Genomic DNA, 20,302 nt, shown 5'->3' with positions numbered 1-20,302 from the left:
GCCTGTCGGCAAACCAAGTCGTCCGTAACACTACAAAGTCTATATATCGACGGTGTACCCACCAGCGTGCCCACCACCCTGCCTTCCCCCGCCCCTCACTCCTTTTCAGGCCACCCCTCAGAGAGGTACCCCCATATTGATCGTGTGCCGCGAACCCTCTTTGCCGAGGAAAGGCTCTGCTCCCGCACGATCCCGACCAGCTAGGTGTAAGTAAACTTACGCGAACGAAGGTCGGGCCCCCCCGTTACCCATCGCACGTATCTCAAACCCCGCTCAGGTGGGGTTGCACGTACACCGTGGAAACGAGAGCCATGCTGTAGGGGTGAGAGAGGATGTTGACGGCGAGAGGGTGGGTGGCGCGTCGTGACGGAACATCGAGTGCTTTCGGCGTTTCAATGGGGAGAAAGGTAAACGATGCGCCGGGGGTAGATAAGGTTGCTGAATACAACGTCGGAATCGAACGTATTGTGCGATGAGAAAAAGAGGATGCCAGTCTGAGGATGCGTCTGGCCGATGAACACGCGGGTGGAGAACGTTACTCTCGACTCTCCCTCTAAGCAACTACAAAAGCTCAGATACTTCGAGTCGCGATTAATCATTTCGGAGGGCAGAAATACAATTAATATGACTGCAAGTGGGCCCTTTTCTGCAGAATCCTACCAACCCATAATCATCGGAAACCAAGAAAACTTAGCTTATATAGTGTTCATGACAATTCGGTTTTGACAACGCACTTAACCCGGCGTTAGTTAGGTGGGGTCTCCCAGAGACCCCAGAGATTTTAGATTGATTGTAACATTGTAACAACGCGTGACAGTTGTTAAGTATTTTTGAATAATACAAAATTGAATTTCGTGGATCTGCGATTTTACTCTGATAAATTACAAGCCTCTTAAGCAATACCTAATCTTATATTTATGAAGAAGGTATTTATATTTCTATAATACAATATATTATTTCGGTGGGGTCTGTGAGACCCCACCTTACCACTTACGATACATTTTCCCACCTTACCAACGCCGGGTTAAGAAATGAATGGAACTGACGCGGACAATTTTAATTTCGAAACCCGCAGTCTGGTACTAATAAATAACACAATGCTCGTCGTAGTCTGAATTCAAGTAGATACTAAATTAATAATTGCGTGTTCGATAAACAAGTCTATAAAATCGCACACGAGCACTCGGGATTTAAGTCCCGGCTAATCGCGCCGCGACAAGGACTTTCCCGTTCTCCAAGGAGTTTCTCCGCATGCCGGTCATCGATTTAAAATATAGTTTCATTCTCCGCCGCCGTAAACCAGTCGGGGAACGTCCCATAAAAATGATCGTTGGCAAAGTGTCGTATCTCGGTAGCAGAAATCCCTGACATGATTCTCCGTGAGTCGTTCGCGGAGGTTGGCATAAAAATTCTATGACACGTCGAAACTTTGGCAACAGCGATTCATACGGCTCCCCCCCTTTGATCCGCGCCATGCGAACTGCTCCGATTCCACGAAACTTATCTCACGCTAACCATCTCCGTTCCGACATAAATCCAAGATCTTCGAGATTCCCCACATTTTTATGATAATGTCCCGACCGCCACTCTGTATTCCTCTCTCGACGGATCCCGGGCTGTGTGGCATCTTCTTCCACTTCTTCTGCCCCGTCCTTCTTCTTCTTCTTCCGTGGCTTCCACCATAGGGCGCGGAGGATCGTTCTCGGAAGTATCCGGTCGAACTAGTTTCTCCTCTCTGTCGTCCCTCTGTGTTTTCTTTTACCGTCGATTTATCCTGGAAGTAGCGACGGTGTCCCGAAGTGTACCGGGGTCTCTCCTCTCATCAAGCTTTCCTTTCCAGGAACACGACAATCGTAACCCGGAGTCTGACTCCCGGTGGCTCTCGGCTGGATAAATAGTTGGCTAGCCATTACGGGATAACGAGAAAGGGAGGAAGAGAAACACAGGGGTTGGGGAGGGGCGGAGGAGAAGGAGAAGGAACGAGATATCGGTTCCTCCGTGTTCGCCCCGCGAGAGAAAACGAATCCTTCGGTTGGCCTGCCTCGAGGAGCACCCGAGCCCTTTCGTCCCGAGAAAAGTCGAGCGCGGCACGTACTACAACTCCGCCGAGGATTCCTCTTCCTTTGAGCAGCCGTTCGACGCTCGGCTCTGCCTGTTTTCTTGCCTCCTTCCGCCGGAATTCCTGCCTCTCCCCTTTTTATCGACTGAGCCGAGCCGACCCCCTGAATTTCTCTCTGTCGTCGAATTGCTTTCTGCCGCGTGCCTCCGCAGCGCCTTCCGACCATGTCTGAAATGCTTTCATCCGATAGGTGTCATGGAGGATCGGTTTTCGCAACTTTTCAGCGCAACAGATGGAATCCCCGCACAATATACACTCGCTGTCACCGTTAATATATTCGGACTCCCTTAAAAAGACGATAATTGTTTTCATATACGACTCGCGTCTTTTTTTCAGAAGTGAGAACAGTTCGTTTACCACACGACGTGAGAAAACTGTTTATACAAATTTGTAGAAATAATTTGCAACAAAAATGAACACATAATCTTCTATCTTCTATGTAAATAAAAATCAAATGCTGTTCGTTGGTAACTGCTGGTAAAAGCTAATTCTTTTCTTAAAATGTTCGTATTAGTCCGAACTAGGTTATAGGATAAGAAAAATTGGAAAAGTATCACGGAAAAATGGAAAATTCGGGAAAAACTAAAAGTGCTTTTAGAATCATGTTTCAATACAACAACAAAAAAAAACGAACGTCGCAGCTTTTAATCAATATTTCAATAGAAATTTACATTATCTACTCGCGAAGCTCGTGAAGCGAGCGAGCAACAACTCCCCTCTAGTATTAAATAGATTCTCCAGAGTATCAATAAGAAAAGAGGTAACTTTTCGGTGGCAAATGGGATTCATAAAATGTTGATTTTTAAATGCTTGTTCTGATCACAATTCTTAATAAATCTCATTAATCTCGTCGTTTTCGAATGTCACGGACATTTAGGAAGCAATATACATTCAATAAACATCGATTTGGGCACAAGTTACCTTTTTACCAAATGAACAGCTAGATCGAACGCGTGGACCAGTGTGCGCCGCGGCAATTCAAATCCATTGAGACATTTGCGTGAAGCCCGCCCTCGAGCCGTTGTTATTTACCGGAAAGAATAGGTCGTTGTGAAGGACTCTTTCTAAATCATGAGCTACCCTATTTCATCTCCTTTCACTCGAGACTCGCGGCGCGGCGGACGCAACGCGACGCTACTGCTGCGAGGGATGATACCGTGGCGTCGGCGTCGGGGTAATGGACCGAGCCAGAGGTGCTAGTGGATAAGAGACGAAGGGTAATTGAGAAGAGGAGATTTACTTCGGGGGTCGAGAGAGGCTGTGAGTGGGTAGTTTACGATGTTGCTCCGGATAGGGTGCAGTTATCGGGCAAAGGGAAAAGGAAAGGGAAAGGCGCGCGCTTACGTCGATGAAGAGGAGACACACTACTCTCTTTCCCCCTGTATCCCCGACAAAACTGTCGCTCGTAAAACTTCCTGTCGATGATATCTTCCTGGCGACCTTTCCCTCCTACCTCGAAGCCATTGGCAACGCAGTTTTCGAGAATAGGACGTTTCACGGAGCTTTCCCTACAAACGCGATCATCGCCATCGCTCTCTGGAAACGGTGCTTTAAGGGATTTCGGATTAATAGGGTCAAAGTGTTACGATGCTGATAAATATGATAAATTGAATCGGTTTCCCAGCGAGGAGGAAACCATAGTCCTTGGCCACGTGGCCGGATTCACGTGCGCAATGACTTTGAGCGAATAAACTGTAGCGACAATCGCCATCATTGTTAAATGTTTCAGATACGACGTTTCAATTACATCAAAATTTCTTCATTCGTTAGTTACAATGAAATAATCAAACTAACTAAAATGAGAAAAGAAATTTCTACGTAGTTTCTCTGTCTCGCAATTAAGGCGAACAATTTTTATTTTGCATAAATATCCGCAGTCAGTAATTCATCGATATAAGGTTTCTCGAAAATTAATTTTCTACGCTTGGACGCGAACGTCCGAAATATTTGAAAACGCGTTATAAATTAACGTTGAAGCCGTTTTGATCTCGCAGCGTACAAATTAAAGCGGTGAACATGGTCGGTCGATCCAATTTTTCTGTTACGATGAAGACATAACAAGTTTGCAGAGAATACTTTCGAAATACATCGATCAACGTAGCAGAAACTCGTTATCCGGAGCGAAGTTTTAATTGAAAGTTCTGATATTTCATCCCTATTAAAAGCCGGGGGAGAAACGTCGGTGCCTACGAAGCAAATAAAAATGGTTTCGCTCGGTTTTGCGCGACCGGCATTCTTTAGCCGAGTGAACGATTTTCAGTATTATTTGCCGTCGCGTTTTCTCGCACCGAAGGAAACTTGACGGAGAGAGATCGGACTGGTACGGCGCGGCGGATACGTAATTTAATTGCTCCCGGGAACGTCGCGTCGTCAGGCAAATATTTTATTTAATTGGAGAACGGGGATGAAGTTAGAGAGTTCCGACTTCTATCGATGTTTTCGTTGGCTTCCGCCATATCGTCGCGCACCTACCTACCTTTAGAATCAACGTTCGTTCGACGGGGTCGACGAGTTTGCATTCAATGAAGCGAAAGCGGGCTCTAGGTTCCTGATAAGATTTTCTCGCGATAAACCCTTAACACTTCTTGAACTCTCTTAGGCCGTTATGCTTGTCGTCGAACATATTCGTAATCGGATAACGATTACCGCTATCTGACGATGTTTACTACTCCTGATAAGGAATCGGTAGCCGTTTATATCGATCAAATCAACATCCGGCGATGTTTCCATTCTGTACTCGAGAGAGGAAGATAAAGTGGCACTTGTAACCGACTTTTTTGAATGTTTTATCGACCTTGTTGGTCAAATGTTGATGAACGATATTGGAAATGGGTGTTAATAAATGTACGTTATTTTCTTATGGGACTTTTTCACAGAAAACGTAGATATTTGTGTATGTACGTGTACGTCAATGGTCGAGTACCTTTTTATTGAGAATGTCGAACCGCATCGAATAATATATTATGAAACATACGATCCCATCAGAAGAAACAAATTTACCCTCACACGTACTCTCACGTACCTTCAGCACTATTCGCTATTTGAAAAATTGTTCTATACAATACTTTGTCTATTTTGAGGAGGTTGTAATATCCAATGCCGCTAGGTTGTTTGTACGTGTACGCGTGAAGGACACATGCAGGTCATCTTCATTTGTTCAAGTGGAATCATATAGTTTTTTTGTGAACTATTCGATGCATCTCGGTGTTCTGAATAAAACTGTATTGACCTATTTATGTGGAAAAACTATTACTGTGCATATGATATGCGTATGAATTTTCTGAATGGCACATAGTCCTTTTCACACGATATTTTGCAGGTTAACTTGGCATATTATGGCGAAAAAGTGCGAGGCCGTTGCAGTAATAGCAAATGTCCAAAACGAATGAAATACAAGCTAGACAACACGGAAGCTCCACATATCGACTTACAATTAGTATATATTGATTTCTGTTTATTTATTTACTTATTTTTTTATTTTGACAAATTTTGCTGATGTTTTTGCGTTATGGGCCACGACGACCCGAACATCATAATTGCGACAATTTCTATTTCACATTTGCGCGATTAATTTCGTAAAAAGCTCGTTCACTATCTTAAAGTATGCATAGATATAAGCAATGTCAACAAATTTGATCTCGATAAGATGGTAATTAGAAAAGTTATACAGTAAAGTCGCGATAGTTGTCAATCAGCCTGTGTTCTGCACGGTCAACTACACTGTCCAACAAGTTTCAACTTCTTTTATGTTGCCTAATTACTGTTGGGTCCTTCTTATAGAGTTTTTTGCGTTGTTTTTGAGGAACATGGCTTTGAAAAAGCAAACATATTTTTCAACTTTAACCAAATATTGTGATGTTGTTATAAAAGATATTGAATTGTTCTTTGCGACAATAGATTCTGCAGACTTTCCCCAATACAGTGATGTGCAATATTAATACATTATGATTGTTTAAACATGTTTAAACAATGATTAAAGACGGAGAGGCACCAATTTTTGAGGATATTTTTCAATTTATCTCAAAAAATAAGGGTCCAGCGGAAAACCGAACTATACCACTCGATAGAGCAGACTTTCATCTTGAGAAACCACCCTTTCAAGTTTGGGTCGTCGACGTTTTTTTCGAACCAGAAAGCAAAATATCTTCGCCCGACGTGAGTTGCCGCGAGTGACGTTTAAACATGTTTAAACAATCATAATGCATTAATATTGGATATCGCTGTATTCGGGAAAGTCTACAGAATCTTTTGCTGTAAAGAACAATTCAATATCTTTCATAATAACACCACAACATTTGTTTAAAGTTGAAAAATATGTTTTTTCTTCAAAGTCATGTTTCTTAAAAACTGTGCGTCTAGAGAAGAAATTAAGAACGGATTTGGAATCAGCGCGAAAAACTCTATAAGAACCACCCAACAGTAGTTGTGGAAGAAATTTGGTGGTGAGCGGGGTGCAGGGGAGCACGTAGAAGGTCCCCTTTTTCGGTTTTCCGGTTATATCTCGGAAACTATGCGTCCTAGCGATAAGACCATTCTATACAAAATTGAAGCTGACAAAATGTGCCATAAGATTGACTGGATTCAGTTTTTCGCTATCTCATATAGTTACCGAGATATCCGCGCTCAAAGTTCATGAATTGCGAAAAATAAATTTTTGCCTTATTTGACTAGCTAACTCTTCAGCACAATTAGTGAACTTTGAGCGCGGATATCTCGGAAACTATACGAGATAACGACAAACTGAATCTAATCAATCTTGTGGCACATTTTGTCAGCTTCAATTTTGTATAGAATGGTCTTATCGCTAGGACGCATAGTTTCCGAGATATAACCGGGAAACCGAAAAAGGGAACCTTCTACAAAGACCCAAAGTTAAAAATTGTGTTCCCAACATTTCCCTCTACAACTTTTCGTTGACTGGACTATATCGCGACATTACTGTATAAGCCTACAAACCCGGCTAGGTGACATAGATCCGAAACACCATAGAACGATTAAAGAACGGCAACAATGAAACAGGACAACAGAACACAATTCTAATCGCAGTTTGCTTCGGTTGTTGCAGAGAAACTCGATATCGCCGGCGGAACGGGAGAAGTACAATAGGCCCCGAAGTACCCCCGACCCGCAGCACCACGATCATCTGCCTCTGAAGAAGATGAAGAAGGAGCAGGACAAGGATATAGGCCATGTAAGTATCCAGGATGGTACTCCATGTCTCACCACCGATGGTATACCTTTAATAAAGCCGTGCACGTTTGTCCCGACAGCAAAGCGATGGTGAAAAGAGCGACCAGGACTTGGTGGTAGACGACGCGAGCGAAGGCCCGTCGAGTCCGGCAGCGAACGGCACTTCGTCGCCCAGGGAGAACGGTCTGGACAAGCTCGGCCCATCCTCGGTACCTTTGAGCAGCCAGGTGAAGAAAGAAGTGCCGCCACCCTCGCCAAGAAGCGGCACCAGCAGCAACGCCAGCACGCCCTCGGCCAAGAAGATGGAGGAACGGGAGAAACCGACCACTCCGATCTCGAAACCTGTCACACCTACATCAGCGGGTACGTTCCTTTCCATAGCCAGCCAGTAATCGGCCGTAGGAGATCGTTAACACCGCGACGGGACGACTCTTTTTGTTTCGGGGGTGTAACGAAGGCGGAAAGTGCATTAGGGATGAGTAATAGGGATCAACGCGTTTTTCGTATATGAAGACGTTGATCTATGCTGCGATTAGGGAGGAGCTCTTTTAAGGGCTATTCTGGTTTTCGAGGCTGTTCTTGCACGGACATTTTCGAATCTTCTTCAGGAGAACCACGACATTAATCCTTTTGCAGTGGGATTTTTTGCGCACAGATTTAGCGACATTTACGAGTTTCATGTCCTTGAATATAGTAAAACGCTTGTGGAGCAAGCCATTTTGTAAATAATTAAGATTGAAATACCATTTGAAAAAATGAGGGAGACCTTAACAACACTAAAAACATTTTCTATTGCAATGCATAGCCAATCGAAAACTGATCGACTTTCGTTTAAAATATTTTTTTGTCAGATTATCGCAAACACTTAATTGAGAAATCGTGAAAAGTGTTACGTGGGACATCCTGTATATGTGTGCTATTAATATTTCCTTTAAACCGAAATAAAATTCTACCGTGTGGTTTTGTTAATGTACAGGTATTGGAGAATATAATAGGTATACATTAGATATAACATTGTCCCCTTTTTTAAGAAATTACGAACTAGAAAAAGGTCTGATCGCTGAAACCGTAAAATAAGTCGTAGGGCAAGGGGTTAAATAAAGAAAGGAAAAACCAAATTGTACATGTAAAGAGACATTTTATTTATAATTTTCTTTCTCCGATGTCGAGTCACACTCGACATGGCAGTGCGAAGGTAGTTAGTGTAGTTAGACAGTTCTGTTAATTGGGAATGTAAAAAATGGTAAGTCTGACGACAAATGTATGGTCGACAGGTGGTAGCAGCTCCGGCTCCGGCGGTCTGAAACCATCGAGTTCCAGCAAACCACTGGTCTCGGCTTCGGCGGTCGGCCCTTATCCGCCACACTATCCGCCGCCACATCATCCACCCGCAGGACCTCATGCGGACATGTTGGGTTATCCTCCGGCAGCCCTGAATGGATATCCCACAAGACCGCCTCTTCAGCAACTCTACGATCCTCACGGAAGCATGAGGGCACCTCTTGGACCTTTCGGTGTGCCCGGTGGCAAACCGTAAGTACTCTTCATCTTACTTCACCAGTTAGCTTCATGAACGCTCTTGATCATCTTCAACTTTTAATTATCAAACCATTCCTAATATTCGGTCGCAACATAAATTCGTTTCGGTCGTCTTCAATGCGTTTCTTTTCATTGATTAACAAACTAGGGAATTACAATCAATTATAAAACCATTGAGTACAAGTAGTTTTTATTTAATCGCTACTGAATTCTTAAAATTTTCGAATATATACACGGAGACAATATTAAGTGGACACCCTTAAAAGTCGCACTACTTTTATCAAATTGATCCAGTGGACTTGAATTTTTTAAAGATGTTAGACAGACTAGTTTGCTAGCGAATGAGGAAACAACAATTTTTGCTTACATTGCAATTGGTAGGAATCGTACAAAATCTTTTAAATTATATTTTTTCTAGATGTTGTTGAAAAATGCGAGTTTCGTAGATTTCGGTAACCAATATGCACACTGAAAATTTCATTGTAATCGGTCAACATTGCAGTGAACTACATACGTTTAACACTAGGTTGACGGGACCCGTCAAAATGACGGGTTCTAATATTCTTAATTTGCAATTATTAAGATTGTAAAGATGCTTCCCTGAGGAATTATTTACCAAATTTATTTCTTTGTGTATACAGGTTGTTGATTTTAACTCTAAAGTGCTCTAAAGTTCTGGAGTGCAAAACCTATACGTTACAAAGTTAATGAACTGGTAATTACATTTAAATAAATGATTTTTTCAAACAAAAACTTACTTAAAAATACTTCATTCGCGATAGGGTGAAATTAATTTTCAAAAGAGTAAATTTGGAGTGCAGAACCTGTATAGTGGTCGCGACATATAATTTTGAAACAGCCTGTACACGAGAATCGCATTGATCGTCATCAAGATAAGCTTGGCTTGAAAGTGAAATGAAATATCTAAGGAAAAATTGATTTGTTCCAGTGCGTACAGTTTCCACGTATCTAGCGAGGGCCAGATGCAGCCGGTCCCGTTTCCACCTGATGCTCTAATTGGACAAGGAATACCGCGCCACGCGCGCCAGATAAATACCCTGACACACGGTGAGGTGGTGTGCGCCGTAACGATCTCAAATCCGACTAAATACGTTTACACCGGTGGCAAAGGATGCGTCAAGGTCTGGGACATCAATCAGGGCGGCGGCGGCAGCGCGAAACACGTTTCGCAGCTTGATTGCTTGCAGCGGGACAACTACATCAGGTTGGTTAAACGTTCACGGCACATGACACATTAACTTTCCACTCCGCGGAGCAAACGCGATACCCGCCTGAATAAATTCTGATTAGCGTGCACCTGCGGTACTATTAAGGTCGCGTCCAATGATACGTGTGACTGTCCAGTTAATCGCAATATCCTCGAAAACGTTTCGGTTTCTAATTAAGGCGCTAATTAGAACGTCGTCCCTGCTGTTTGTCAATCCACCATGAATCTCATCGTAACCGGTATCGCGATAACAGCATTCTCAAGCTCTGATCATTTCTCAAATCTTTAAACGTAAATGCATCTGTCTTAACTAGTTATGCATTATTAACGACTGGTTACAGATGTTTTGTGTTATCGTTCGTGAAACTATATAGCCGGATAAGGAGTGAAAATGCCCTTGAACCGAATTATATCGACGATGGGTCATTCAATAAGACCCCAAGAAAATTTTTTATTCGGGAAAGTCTACAGAATCTATTGCCGCAAAGAACAATTCAATATATTTTATAACAACATCACAATATTAGTTTAAAGTTGAAAAATATGTTTGCTTTTTCAAAGCCATGTTCCTTAAAAACTTCCTTAAAAATCAGCGCCAAAAACTCTATAAGAAGGACCCAACAGTAATTAGGGAACATAAAAAAAGTTGAAACTTGTTGGAGAGTGTTATTTATAGCTTGTTGCCTTTTGGTAATGTTAAACAAATAAGAATTCTTAGGCTTACCTTGCAACTTCGCAACCTTTTTTCTTAAGATTGCAATGTTAACATGGTGTTTCCTTTTCATTGAACAGATCGGTGAAGTTGCTACCAGATGGCAGGACCCTCATAGTAGGAGGCGAGGCGAGTAACCTAAGCATCTGGGATCTGGCGAGTCCAACGCCTAGGATCAAGGCTGAGCTGACTTCGAACGCCCCGGCTTGTTACGCACTCGCAATATCGCCGGACTCGAAGGTCTGCTTCAGCTGCTGTAGCGACGGCAACATCGCCGTCTGGGATCTCCAGAATCAGTCACTGGTCAGGCAATTCCAAGGTCACACGGACGGCGCGTCCTGTATCGACATCTCAGCGGACGGGTCGAAGCTCTGGACCGGAGGACTGGACAACACCGTTCGCTCGTGGGACCTTCGAGAAGGCAGGCAGCTTCAGCAACACGACTTCACCTCGCAGATATTCTCCCTCGGCTACTGTCCCACAGGGGAATGGCTCGCGGTCGGCATGGAAAACTCGAACGTCGAAGTGCTGCACGCCACCAAGCCGGACAAATACCAACTCCATTTGCACGAGTCCTGTGTGCTCTCGTTACGTTTCGCTACCTGCGGCAAATGGTTCGTCTCCACCGGCAAGGACAATTTGCTGAACGCGTGGCGCACACCTTATGGTGCCTCAATATTCCAGGTGAGGCTCCCGTTTCCTCGAACATTCACGTCTCTAAGTAATCTGAACATTGTGTGCCCATGGAACAATCTTCTTCATAGGGCGTTTGCAATCTCTGTATGTGAAACATCGACCTCCATAAAACCTTCAGAAGAATGGCAAAGCAAAAGGACCGTCTATAACAGTTTTTATCATCCGGTTGAACAGTAAAATTTCTGTTTGGACATTTTCTTCTACTTTCAACACAATTTCTATTTTTCCTTTAACTCGCTGTATCTTGGCGAGAAATGATCGTAATACCATGATCCGAACGTCAGATTGAAGTCTGGTTTCAAAATTTGAAATCAGCGTGGAAAGATCTACGGGAAATGATACATAGCATGTTAAAAAAATATTTTTTCCGCGCGTGGCACTGGAGAAACCACATTTTCTTGAAATTCTACATGTTTAACGAATTTTCTCAACGTTAAAAAACGTTCGTACCATAATCTCCCTATTTTTCCCACATTCTGGCAAGTTTCAGCTGTAATTTAAAAAACATTTCATCGCTATACCTCATTTCTATCGAAAGTTCTTCGATTTTGATCCCCGTGCAATGTTCCAAAGTTGCACAAAATTTTTGTTAACCGTCAATCTTGTCTTCATCTCGCTATAACTTTGTAAAAACACCAACATAGCAACAATTTGGAACAGAGCATCTGAAACTAGAGGCTTCATTCAATCACAAGTGATTCCTTAATTCTTTTGAGGAGTGTATCTCAAGAAGAACACGTTTCAGAGGAAACAATCTTTTCTCAAGATTATTTTGTGATAATATTTCGAGATCAATGGTATTCTTTAAGAGAAAAGCTTGGTTAGCGGATATCGAGCACAAATAGGAGCTGTATTTGTATGCTTCGAATGTGAGTCAATTTACAAGTATCCAAGAAAATAGAAATCTATAGCAAGTGTTTGTTATTTGTCAACAAGAACGTACACAAACGTTCGAAGATAGGTAGAACGTGGATACCGAGACATTGGACATAGAAAAGGCCAGTTTACAGTATCTAATCGAACAATTCTTTTCTGTTACAGTCGAAGGAATCTTCATCGGTGCTCAGTTGCGACATTTCTACCGACGACAAGTACATCGTGACTGGATCGGGTGATAAGAAAGCCACCGTCTACGAAGTGATGTACTGAATCACCACGACGACCACAGTATCAGACTTTTGGATATTATCGAACGGAGGACTACGCTTTCGTAGTATTCGTTTTATTAAAGAGCAACCGAAAACCGTCGGTGGTCTAGGGAGCATGAGAAGCTCTACTCCGAAGGGACTAATATTTTGTGAAGATCGAGTGATACGTCAGCATGTGTTATATTTGTTATATTTGGATGATGCGCGGAGCGGTCGCCGTGTGAATGAACATGACAGGGCCGCCAAGGACTAAAGTTACATTATATAGATATAAATATATAAATATATATATATATATAAATATAAAGGTGGCAGAACGTTTTAGCTGTTTAAGGTTGTATAGAGCGCATAGTTATAAATAGAAATGATGTTGAGCGATACACAATGCGCGGTGATAATGTTCGCCCCCTGAAATCACGTGAGACATCGGGGTCTGTACCGACTTCGGCCAGAAGAAGTCACCTGTGTAATATGTTACTAATGTAATATAGCGTTTTACGATTAAGTAAATCATACGCGTGACTGTGAGAGATTGCGAACGTGGACGCCACGGTATTCGGCCGTTCCCGCTACGCGTGATGTCCTCGTGCTTTATTGGCAAACGAACGAACGAAGAGGCATGCGTATGGGATCGCTGATCTAGCATGTAAACCCGTAGGAGTATGTGTCGTGTCGCAGAAATCGGATCGAGTAATACGGTGCACCGCTAGCGGGGTCAGTCCTGAGGGGAATCTATGAAAAGTGAAACGCATCAACCTTTTGTTGCCCATGATCATGTGTTAGCGCGTCTTTTGAGTCCTCGTCGGTGGCTTCTTCGAAGACAGTGTCCCTTTTATTCTTTCGAAACTTCCCTTTTCGACCACGCGCCCACTTAGTTTACTACGGAAGTAATCTTCCTCGGGACTGTCACGTCCCATGGTCACTGCGGGTTCCAACACCCGCACGAATTCACCATGGAGGCAACCGTTCCACACGGCCCTACGACTGCCATGCAGGGAGCACAGCCTTCTCAGGGCTCCGTGTGCTGTTCGCAAACCTACGATTACTTCTGTTATTGTTGAACCGCGTTTTCTAGAGTTCCCGTGAAACTGTGTGGAACATGACTGACACGCCCGATGTACACGGAAAGAGTGGTCGCCCGAAATGTGTACTCTTGTAGAAACGAGGTTGACGCAATCATACGTATCTCTGTTACTGCGATGTCCGGAGTGTTCCATGCGCATCCGGCGAGCCATTCATTTCACCTGCTCCCAGAAGTTGCTGTCTGTAATAATATCGAACAATCTCGTAGAGGAGAGAGAAACGTCTAGGGTGGACATAGCGAGTATAGGGCTATGAACTGATGTGTAATTATTTCGATCGGAAAGCAGTGTCGCGGTATTTCTGTCGCGAAGAGTAACGATATCGTTTGTACTCGTAGACCTGAATTTCCGGGACTTTTGTTGGTTCTTTCGTTACTCTGCGTTAACACTATCGCTGCCGTATAGCACTCACGCCTATGGAAACATTGTGAAAGGCATGGGAAGATGAACGGGTCGCGCACGATAGTATGAGACGATCTCTCTTTCAGCCGTATTAGACTCGACGAACGAATCCCTCGCGAGGTGCAAAGCTTTTGGTACGTCGTAGCTTGCTCGCGTTTCGAGCTTGATCACCGAGCAAAGATCGAGATGATTTTATTCGACTTACCGAGCAGTAGATTTTTTACGACTGCTGCTCGCTCCGCCGTAAAACGATCGACGATCACCCGAGAATGTATCCTCGCGGTGTATGCATATGTTTTACAGATTCTATATCGGTTTTAAGTGTTTTATTAGAGAGCCGAGCGCGACGTACTTTATCTGTTGTACCGCCGCGAGGGGATGGAATGTCTGCGTCTATCGAACACCCAGTCGTACTCGATGGAAATACAGGAACACATGCGAGCGAGCTTAGGTGCGCGCCAGCGCAATTTTATTGCCATTCCAAGGCGCCAGTGTACTTGACGAAGGACATACAGACAACGCTCGTAAATCACACGTTTTTTCCGAGATATTCTGCGAGATATTTTTGTGATTGTCCGTGATGGCCCTAGGTTTAACCAACCGACACGAGTCGCGTCGCTTGTGGAACGAACACGGCGGAATTGTGAGATACCGTAGACTGCCGAAAGCGGTGAGAAGAACTTGTTGTAACGTCAACGTAGATCCACTTTTGGGCCCTTGATACTCAGTTCTAGGCACCCAGACCAATGTAACTCGTGTAGCGGATCGCGCGTCCGACCGAGGGTGTCGATTAGTAGTCGAATTTTAAACGAATTTCAAGGTGAATCGGCCGGGCCCGTTCGTTCCACTCGCGATCCGACTCCACCGAATCGAATTTTACCGTATCGGCAGGATCAAATTGACGATTGCATTTAAATACATTGACGATTTTTCTTGATGCCGGCGCGCGTGATGGGATGTGTGAGGTTAGGGTACTAGGTAGCGCGTCATTATTCGGATCTGACATTCGGTGAAAGCAGGGGATGCATAATGGAGATTTATATTTTGTTACAGGATGACACACGTTTTACATTCGCTGTGATCGTCGTAGAATCGACGCTGTAATACTGCCCCCGCGCGAGGATTATCGTTAAGTAAACGCGAATTTTTCACAACAGGGAAAAGGAATGGGAAAGGGTACACGGCGAGAATCGACAAAAAAAAACAAGTGCGGATAGATTTTCGACGAGCACAGCTCCGAACGATAGACCAATAGAAACAACGATACCTCAAGAAGACTCAATAGTTAATTATCTCTTACGGATTAACTTGTACAGAATCCATATTCTTTTACAGTGAATAATACGCATACCCACGCAGATGCATTAGGACACAGCCACATGTATACGGACACATGTACACACACAGGCGTACACACATACAAAAGTCACAGACACAATAAATACAGACGCACTAGAAAGAACAACGGTAACAAACAAACAAGAAATAGAAGTAACAGCGAGGTCGCGGCTCGACACACTTGAAATAATTAATAATTGTGTCCTGCATTCACTAAATTGTGTCTCCGTGCTCACAGTTTGCACTCCGTGTGTACGAAAGTAAAGAGAATGCGTTTCTAGCAGAGGAAAAAAAGACAAGTGTTAATCCTTTCCAAGCACAGTTCATGTTGTTCCTATAGCTACGCGACAATTGTTTCTTTCGACAATTAAATCATCTATATCTATATATATTGTATGTTTTATTAATCATCGTTCACCCCTATCTCCCCTGATGAAAGTTGATTTCAGTATGAAAAGACAAGAGGGTGATTCCATGCCAACTCGATCACCTTCTGCAGGCACCATTTTGTGCACGATTTTCTTCTAAACGAAATATGTTGTAGTCCACGTGAAATTAGGGGGGGGGGGGGGTTTAAGTCATCATTTAGCCGGTTTCGAAATTTTTTAGAAATGGCAGCCGGTCAAAGTTTTCAATTTTTGCCCATTTTTATCTCGGCAACTAATTGTCCGATCGAGCTACGTTTCTTTTTGTTTTATTCGGAAAGGATTGGGCTATTAGAAAATAATTTTTTCAACCCCGACAATCAACGTTAGTGTTTACTTACTTGTGTAACATCTCAGCACACGACAGTAATGGTATTTTAGAGTTATTTAAATGGAAATATCTCCTGAACTACTAACTTTTCGACATACATAGGTTAGTACTTTTTTATAACGAATGTCCAGCTGCATCGATTGATGTATTAAAAGATACCTCATTCCATTTAAAAAAAAATGAAGTTGACCTTCATATGTCCTTTACGCGTCCACCTGTAAAATAAATAAATACACTACACAATGTATCCCTTCAAACCATGCAACTTCTGTATACAAAACTTTTTCGTGCAACGCATACTTTGGAAGTTATTATAGGTGTGCAAGTTGCGTGGACCACCCTGTATATAGATACAAATTTCGAATAACGAATAAAAGATACAAAATTTGTATTCGTTATTGTATTCGAAGCTTCGAATACATCTGCTTACAAAATTACAAAATACAAAATTATTTAAATAAAAGTCGAATGAAAGATAGCTTTTTATACGAACCTTCGAATAACGAATAAAAATTGCGTATCTTTTATTTCAGTCGGTATTTAAATAATTTTAATGGTCGGTTAATGGTTTATTCGTTACTCCATATCGTAGTACAGAGATGGCGTTGGAGAGCCGGGGTTCTATTTGCTCAATTTCTACATTTCACAAGTGGTACAAAAGTATTTGAATACTGCCGAACTCTGGTTCATCCTAATGTGTTCCCTCCAAATCATATTATCCACTTCGTTCTCACTGACGCGTTATGTCGCGACGTCGATATAAGTTCGTATAAGGTTACAGACGTGTTATGACGCGACACTGATACTCTTTGTACAGATCAGAGACGTGTTATCCCGCGACGCAATACCGATGCGGTGCTACAAACAACATTTCTCGCGTGCTTCATTATTACATGGGCTTTTTCGAAAAAATGTTAACCTGAAAGCAATGTTTCCGGCTGGAAATGGACAGGAAAAGAATAAAATTGCTTTCAGAATAACATTTTTTCGAAGAAGCCCATATAATAATGAAGCACGTGAGATATGTCGTTGCGTGATAACACGTCTCTGATCTGTACAGAGGGTATTGGCGGCGAATCATAACACGTCTGTGACCCTATACGAACGGTATCGACGTTGACGACATAACACGTCCGGAGGAACGAAGTGGTTAAGCACCCGTAGTAAAAATGAAGTGTACAGTATATTCAATTCTTGCTAACACCCCTAAATAGTACGGGCGCACTTAGAGCACAGACTCTGTACTTATCGCTCTTCGAGATCTAGATAAAAGAACCATAAGATGTCTGTCTGATGATTTGTGTAAGTTTGCGTAAGTTTGCCTCAAGTCTGCAGTCACAAGTTCGTAGGGCTCTAGAATCTACAACCCCGTTGAGTGATCGTTCTACTCCTATACTTCATGTGTGCTATTGGAAAGCAAAAGTACAGACAAGGTGTCTCGTCTGTGGCAAAAGGACCTTACTCGAGAATTGAACATCGTGGAACAATTATTGTGGTATGTAGAAGAAATGTTTGTATAAATCGCCAGGTATACCTGCTACGGTTTTCTATTCTAGTTAGTAGAATTGTTAAAAAAATCTTGCTGTTATCATTTTCTACGATCATTACATTAAGCATACAGCAATTGCAAAATTAAAAATGTTTCATCGAACTGTTATTTGAAATACAATCCAGTTGTAGATCCCATAAAAAAATGAATTATTACCAACTGTGAAATATATTCTGTGTTGAATTATGTGGCACCTCCCGTGTTTGTCACGAGAGGGCTAATCCGTTATCAATTCCCATACAGTGTATCCCGACAATCTGATAAAAAAGGTTTCGAGCAAAAGTTAATCAGATTTTAGTCAGCTGTAAATTGCAATGAATAAAATTTTTCAAAAATGTGTTTTCCATGGCCGTATTTATTACAATATTAACTAGTGGTAGAAATAAACCATATCGAATATTCGATTCTTACTAAGAAGCCTGCATTCATGAATCGTCGGTAACGTCGGTCGTGACAACAGAATGGTAATGAAGTTCTAGGACCCCGCGAAATCGGGTCATGAAAATACATTGAACTACTACGACAACTATTCAAATTACTATGATCATTTCGTTAGTTGAAAAGTAATAGTTCACTGCGAGTAATACACTTCTTTGTACATTGGTTATCGACACTAATAATTTACGTTCTCGGTTCGTTTACGACTGAAAATAGTTAATATGACCAATATTAAATTCATTGCGGGAAGTATACTTTCCAGGACGTGCAATTTTCATCCTGTGCACTACTTTAATTCGAAAATGAAATATCTCTACCGACCTAGAATATGATTCATTAAATTTCATGGACATGAAATTGTTATACAATACCTAAACGTTTAGTAAATCATTAGATACCGATATATTTAATAATGTGAACAATATTTTGCATAATGGTACAGCAATTTTTAGTGGCGCCTCTCTCAGAGTCACCACTCGAGTGCCAAGGGTTAATATATCTCTTGCAAGAATTAAAATTACATATTTACATTCTCGAAGGGATGTAGAGAACAAATTCGAAACAAAAGAAGAGTATTTCAACCATTATTTTATCTAGAGTTGCATTGCGCGAGGAAATCGAGTTCAGAAGAAACAGCGCCACGAAACATGGATCGATGTGCTTGGTGCATCGTTCTAAAATCAGCCTAACAATAAGTACTATACAGAGTTAACCCTTTGCAACTCGAAGCAATTTTAATTCGAAAATCAAAATCATTTCCCTCAACCCAGAACATTTTTATTCTATGTAATCTTTTTTACATTGTGCACATGAAATTCAACCAGTTTTCTCATGTAACAGTTGAGCTTTTCACAATTTATAGAAAACAGACGAATTTAATAATATTGAAACTGTTTTGAATAATGTTGTGGCCATTTTTACTGGCGCCTTACGAGTGCAAAGGGTGAAACAGCCGTCCACGTATCATCTAACATTTTTTCTCTCTCTCTCTCTCCGTTGGTCAATCCGATGGGAGCTTGGTCGAAAGATTATTCATTACTAATTTCGGGAACGTAAATAGTTCTCCATCGCGAAATAGGATGGGGGCACATGTGTCGTACGTGCATTCACCCCCGTTACCGAGGGGGTGAAGTCCCCGCTCCACCCCTGCCGTTATCCTTCGAGCAAAAGGTCACGTACCACTACCCTGTCGATCGTTCACCTCGTCCTGGGAGTCGCTCCAGGTTGCCAGGTTAAAGCGGAAGATATGAAGGATCTCTCTACACTTCACATGCGAACCTAGGATGTTGTAAAACCTGAAAAGGGAAGAAATAACACCGGCTCATGTTGGCTTCGGCGTTATCAAACATGTATCGCGAGGACGCGGGTTTAAAGTGTATTCGCGCTGATAAAAATACGTTTGATCGATCTACTCCAAATGTCCTTTACCATGATGAAAAGGCAGGCAATTTTAGTAGAAATTATGCATTTATAATTAACAGTAGGACATCCTGTAAAAGAATAGTGGGCGTGTCAACTGGTGGACCAGTTATTTTATATTTTAAACAGAAAGGTTGTGTGTATTAGTGGATTTATATTTGGAATTATGTTATAGTGGATATTATAGTCGGTCTATATTGGATCTATATCGTATTCGCTGATAAAAATATATTTGATCGATCTTCTCAGAATGTCCTTTACCATGATAGAAAGGCAGGCAATTTTAGTAGAATTTATGAGTTTGTAATTAACAGTAGGATATCCTGTGAAGCAATAGTGGGTGTGTCAACTGGTGAAGAAGTTTCAAAGTAACAGTTATTTTATATTTTAAACAGAAAGGTTATGTGTATTAGTGGATCTACACTCCTCAAAAGAATTAAGGGATCACTTGTGCGAACCCGAAAAATTGCTCCCACTTTACGTGATCATAACTCCGTCAATTTTTCGGGTTCGCACAAGTGATCCCTTAATTCTTTTGAGGAGTGTATTAATTTATAGTCTTATAATGGGAGAATTTGTGCAAACATGTTAAATACAGAAAGGTTTTAAATAATCTATACTTTTGGGTTGACTGCATAAGGGTTAAGGTAGCTTAGCATTGATCAGAATTTTCAAATTCGCGAAAC

General features: G+C 42.1%; 1 protein-coding gene across 2 annotated transcripts in view; it reads left to right on the top strand.

The window, feature by feature from the left end:
• LOC143213059 (protein groucho) overlaps window positions 1-15,841 on the top strand; it is a 169,185-nt gene extending 153,344 nt beyond the window's left edge. For both annotated transcript variants that reach the window (XM_076432545.1, XM_076432544.1), the window contains exons 8-13: window positions 7,185-7,310; window positions 7,390-7,672; window positions 8,584-8,842; window positions 9,798-10,073; window positions 10,869-11,472; window positions 12,526-15,841. In XM_076432545.1, coding sequence (XP_076288660.1) covers window positions 7,185-7,310; window positions 7,390-7,672; window positions 8,584-8,842; window positions 9,798-10,073; window positions 10,869-11,472; window positions 12,526-12,633 — 1,656 coding nt within the window. In that variant the 3' untranslated portion in view covers window positions 12,634-15,841. The remainder of the gene's footprint in view (window positions 1-7,184; window positions 7,311-7,389; window positions 7,673-8,583; window positions 8,843-9,797; window positions 10,074-10,868; window positions 11,473-12,525) is intronic.
• The last annotated feature ends 4,461 nt before the right edge of the window (window positions 15,842-20,302 follow it).

Source organism: Lasioglossum baleicum, chromosome 10, assembly GCF_051020765.1.
Source record: "Lasioglossum baleicum chromosome 10, iyLasBale1, whole genome shotgun sequence".
NCBI lineage: Eukaryota > Metazoa > Arthropoda > Insecta > Hymenoptera > Halictidae > Lasioglossum > Lasioglossum baleicum.
Note: the sequence above shows the minus strand (reverse complement) of the source record. Positions and strands in the feature narration are given on the sequence as shown.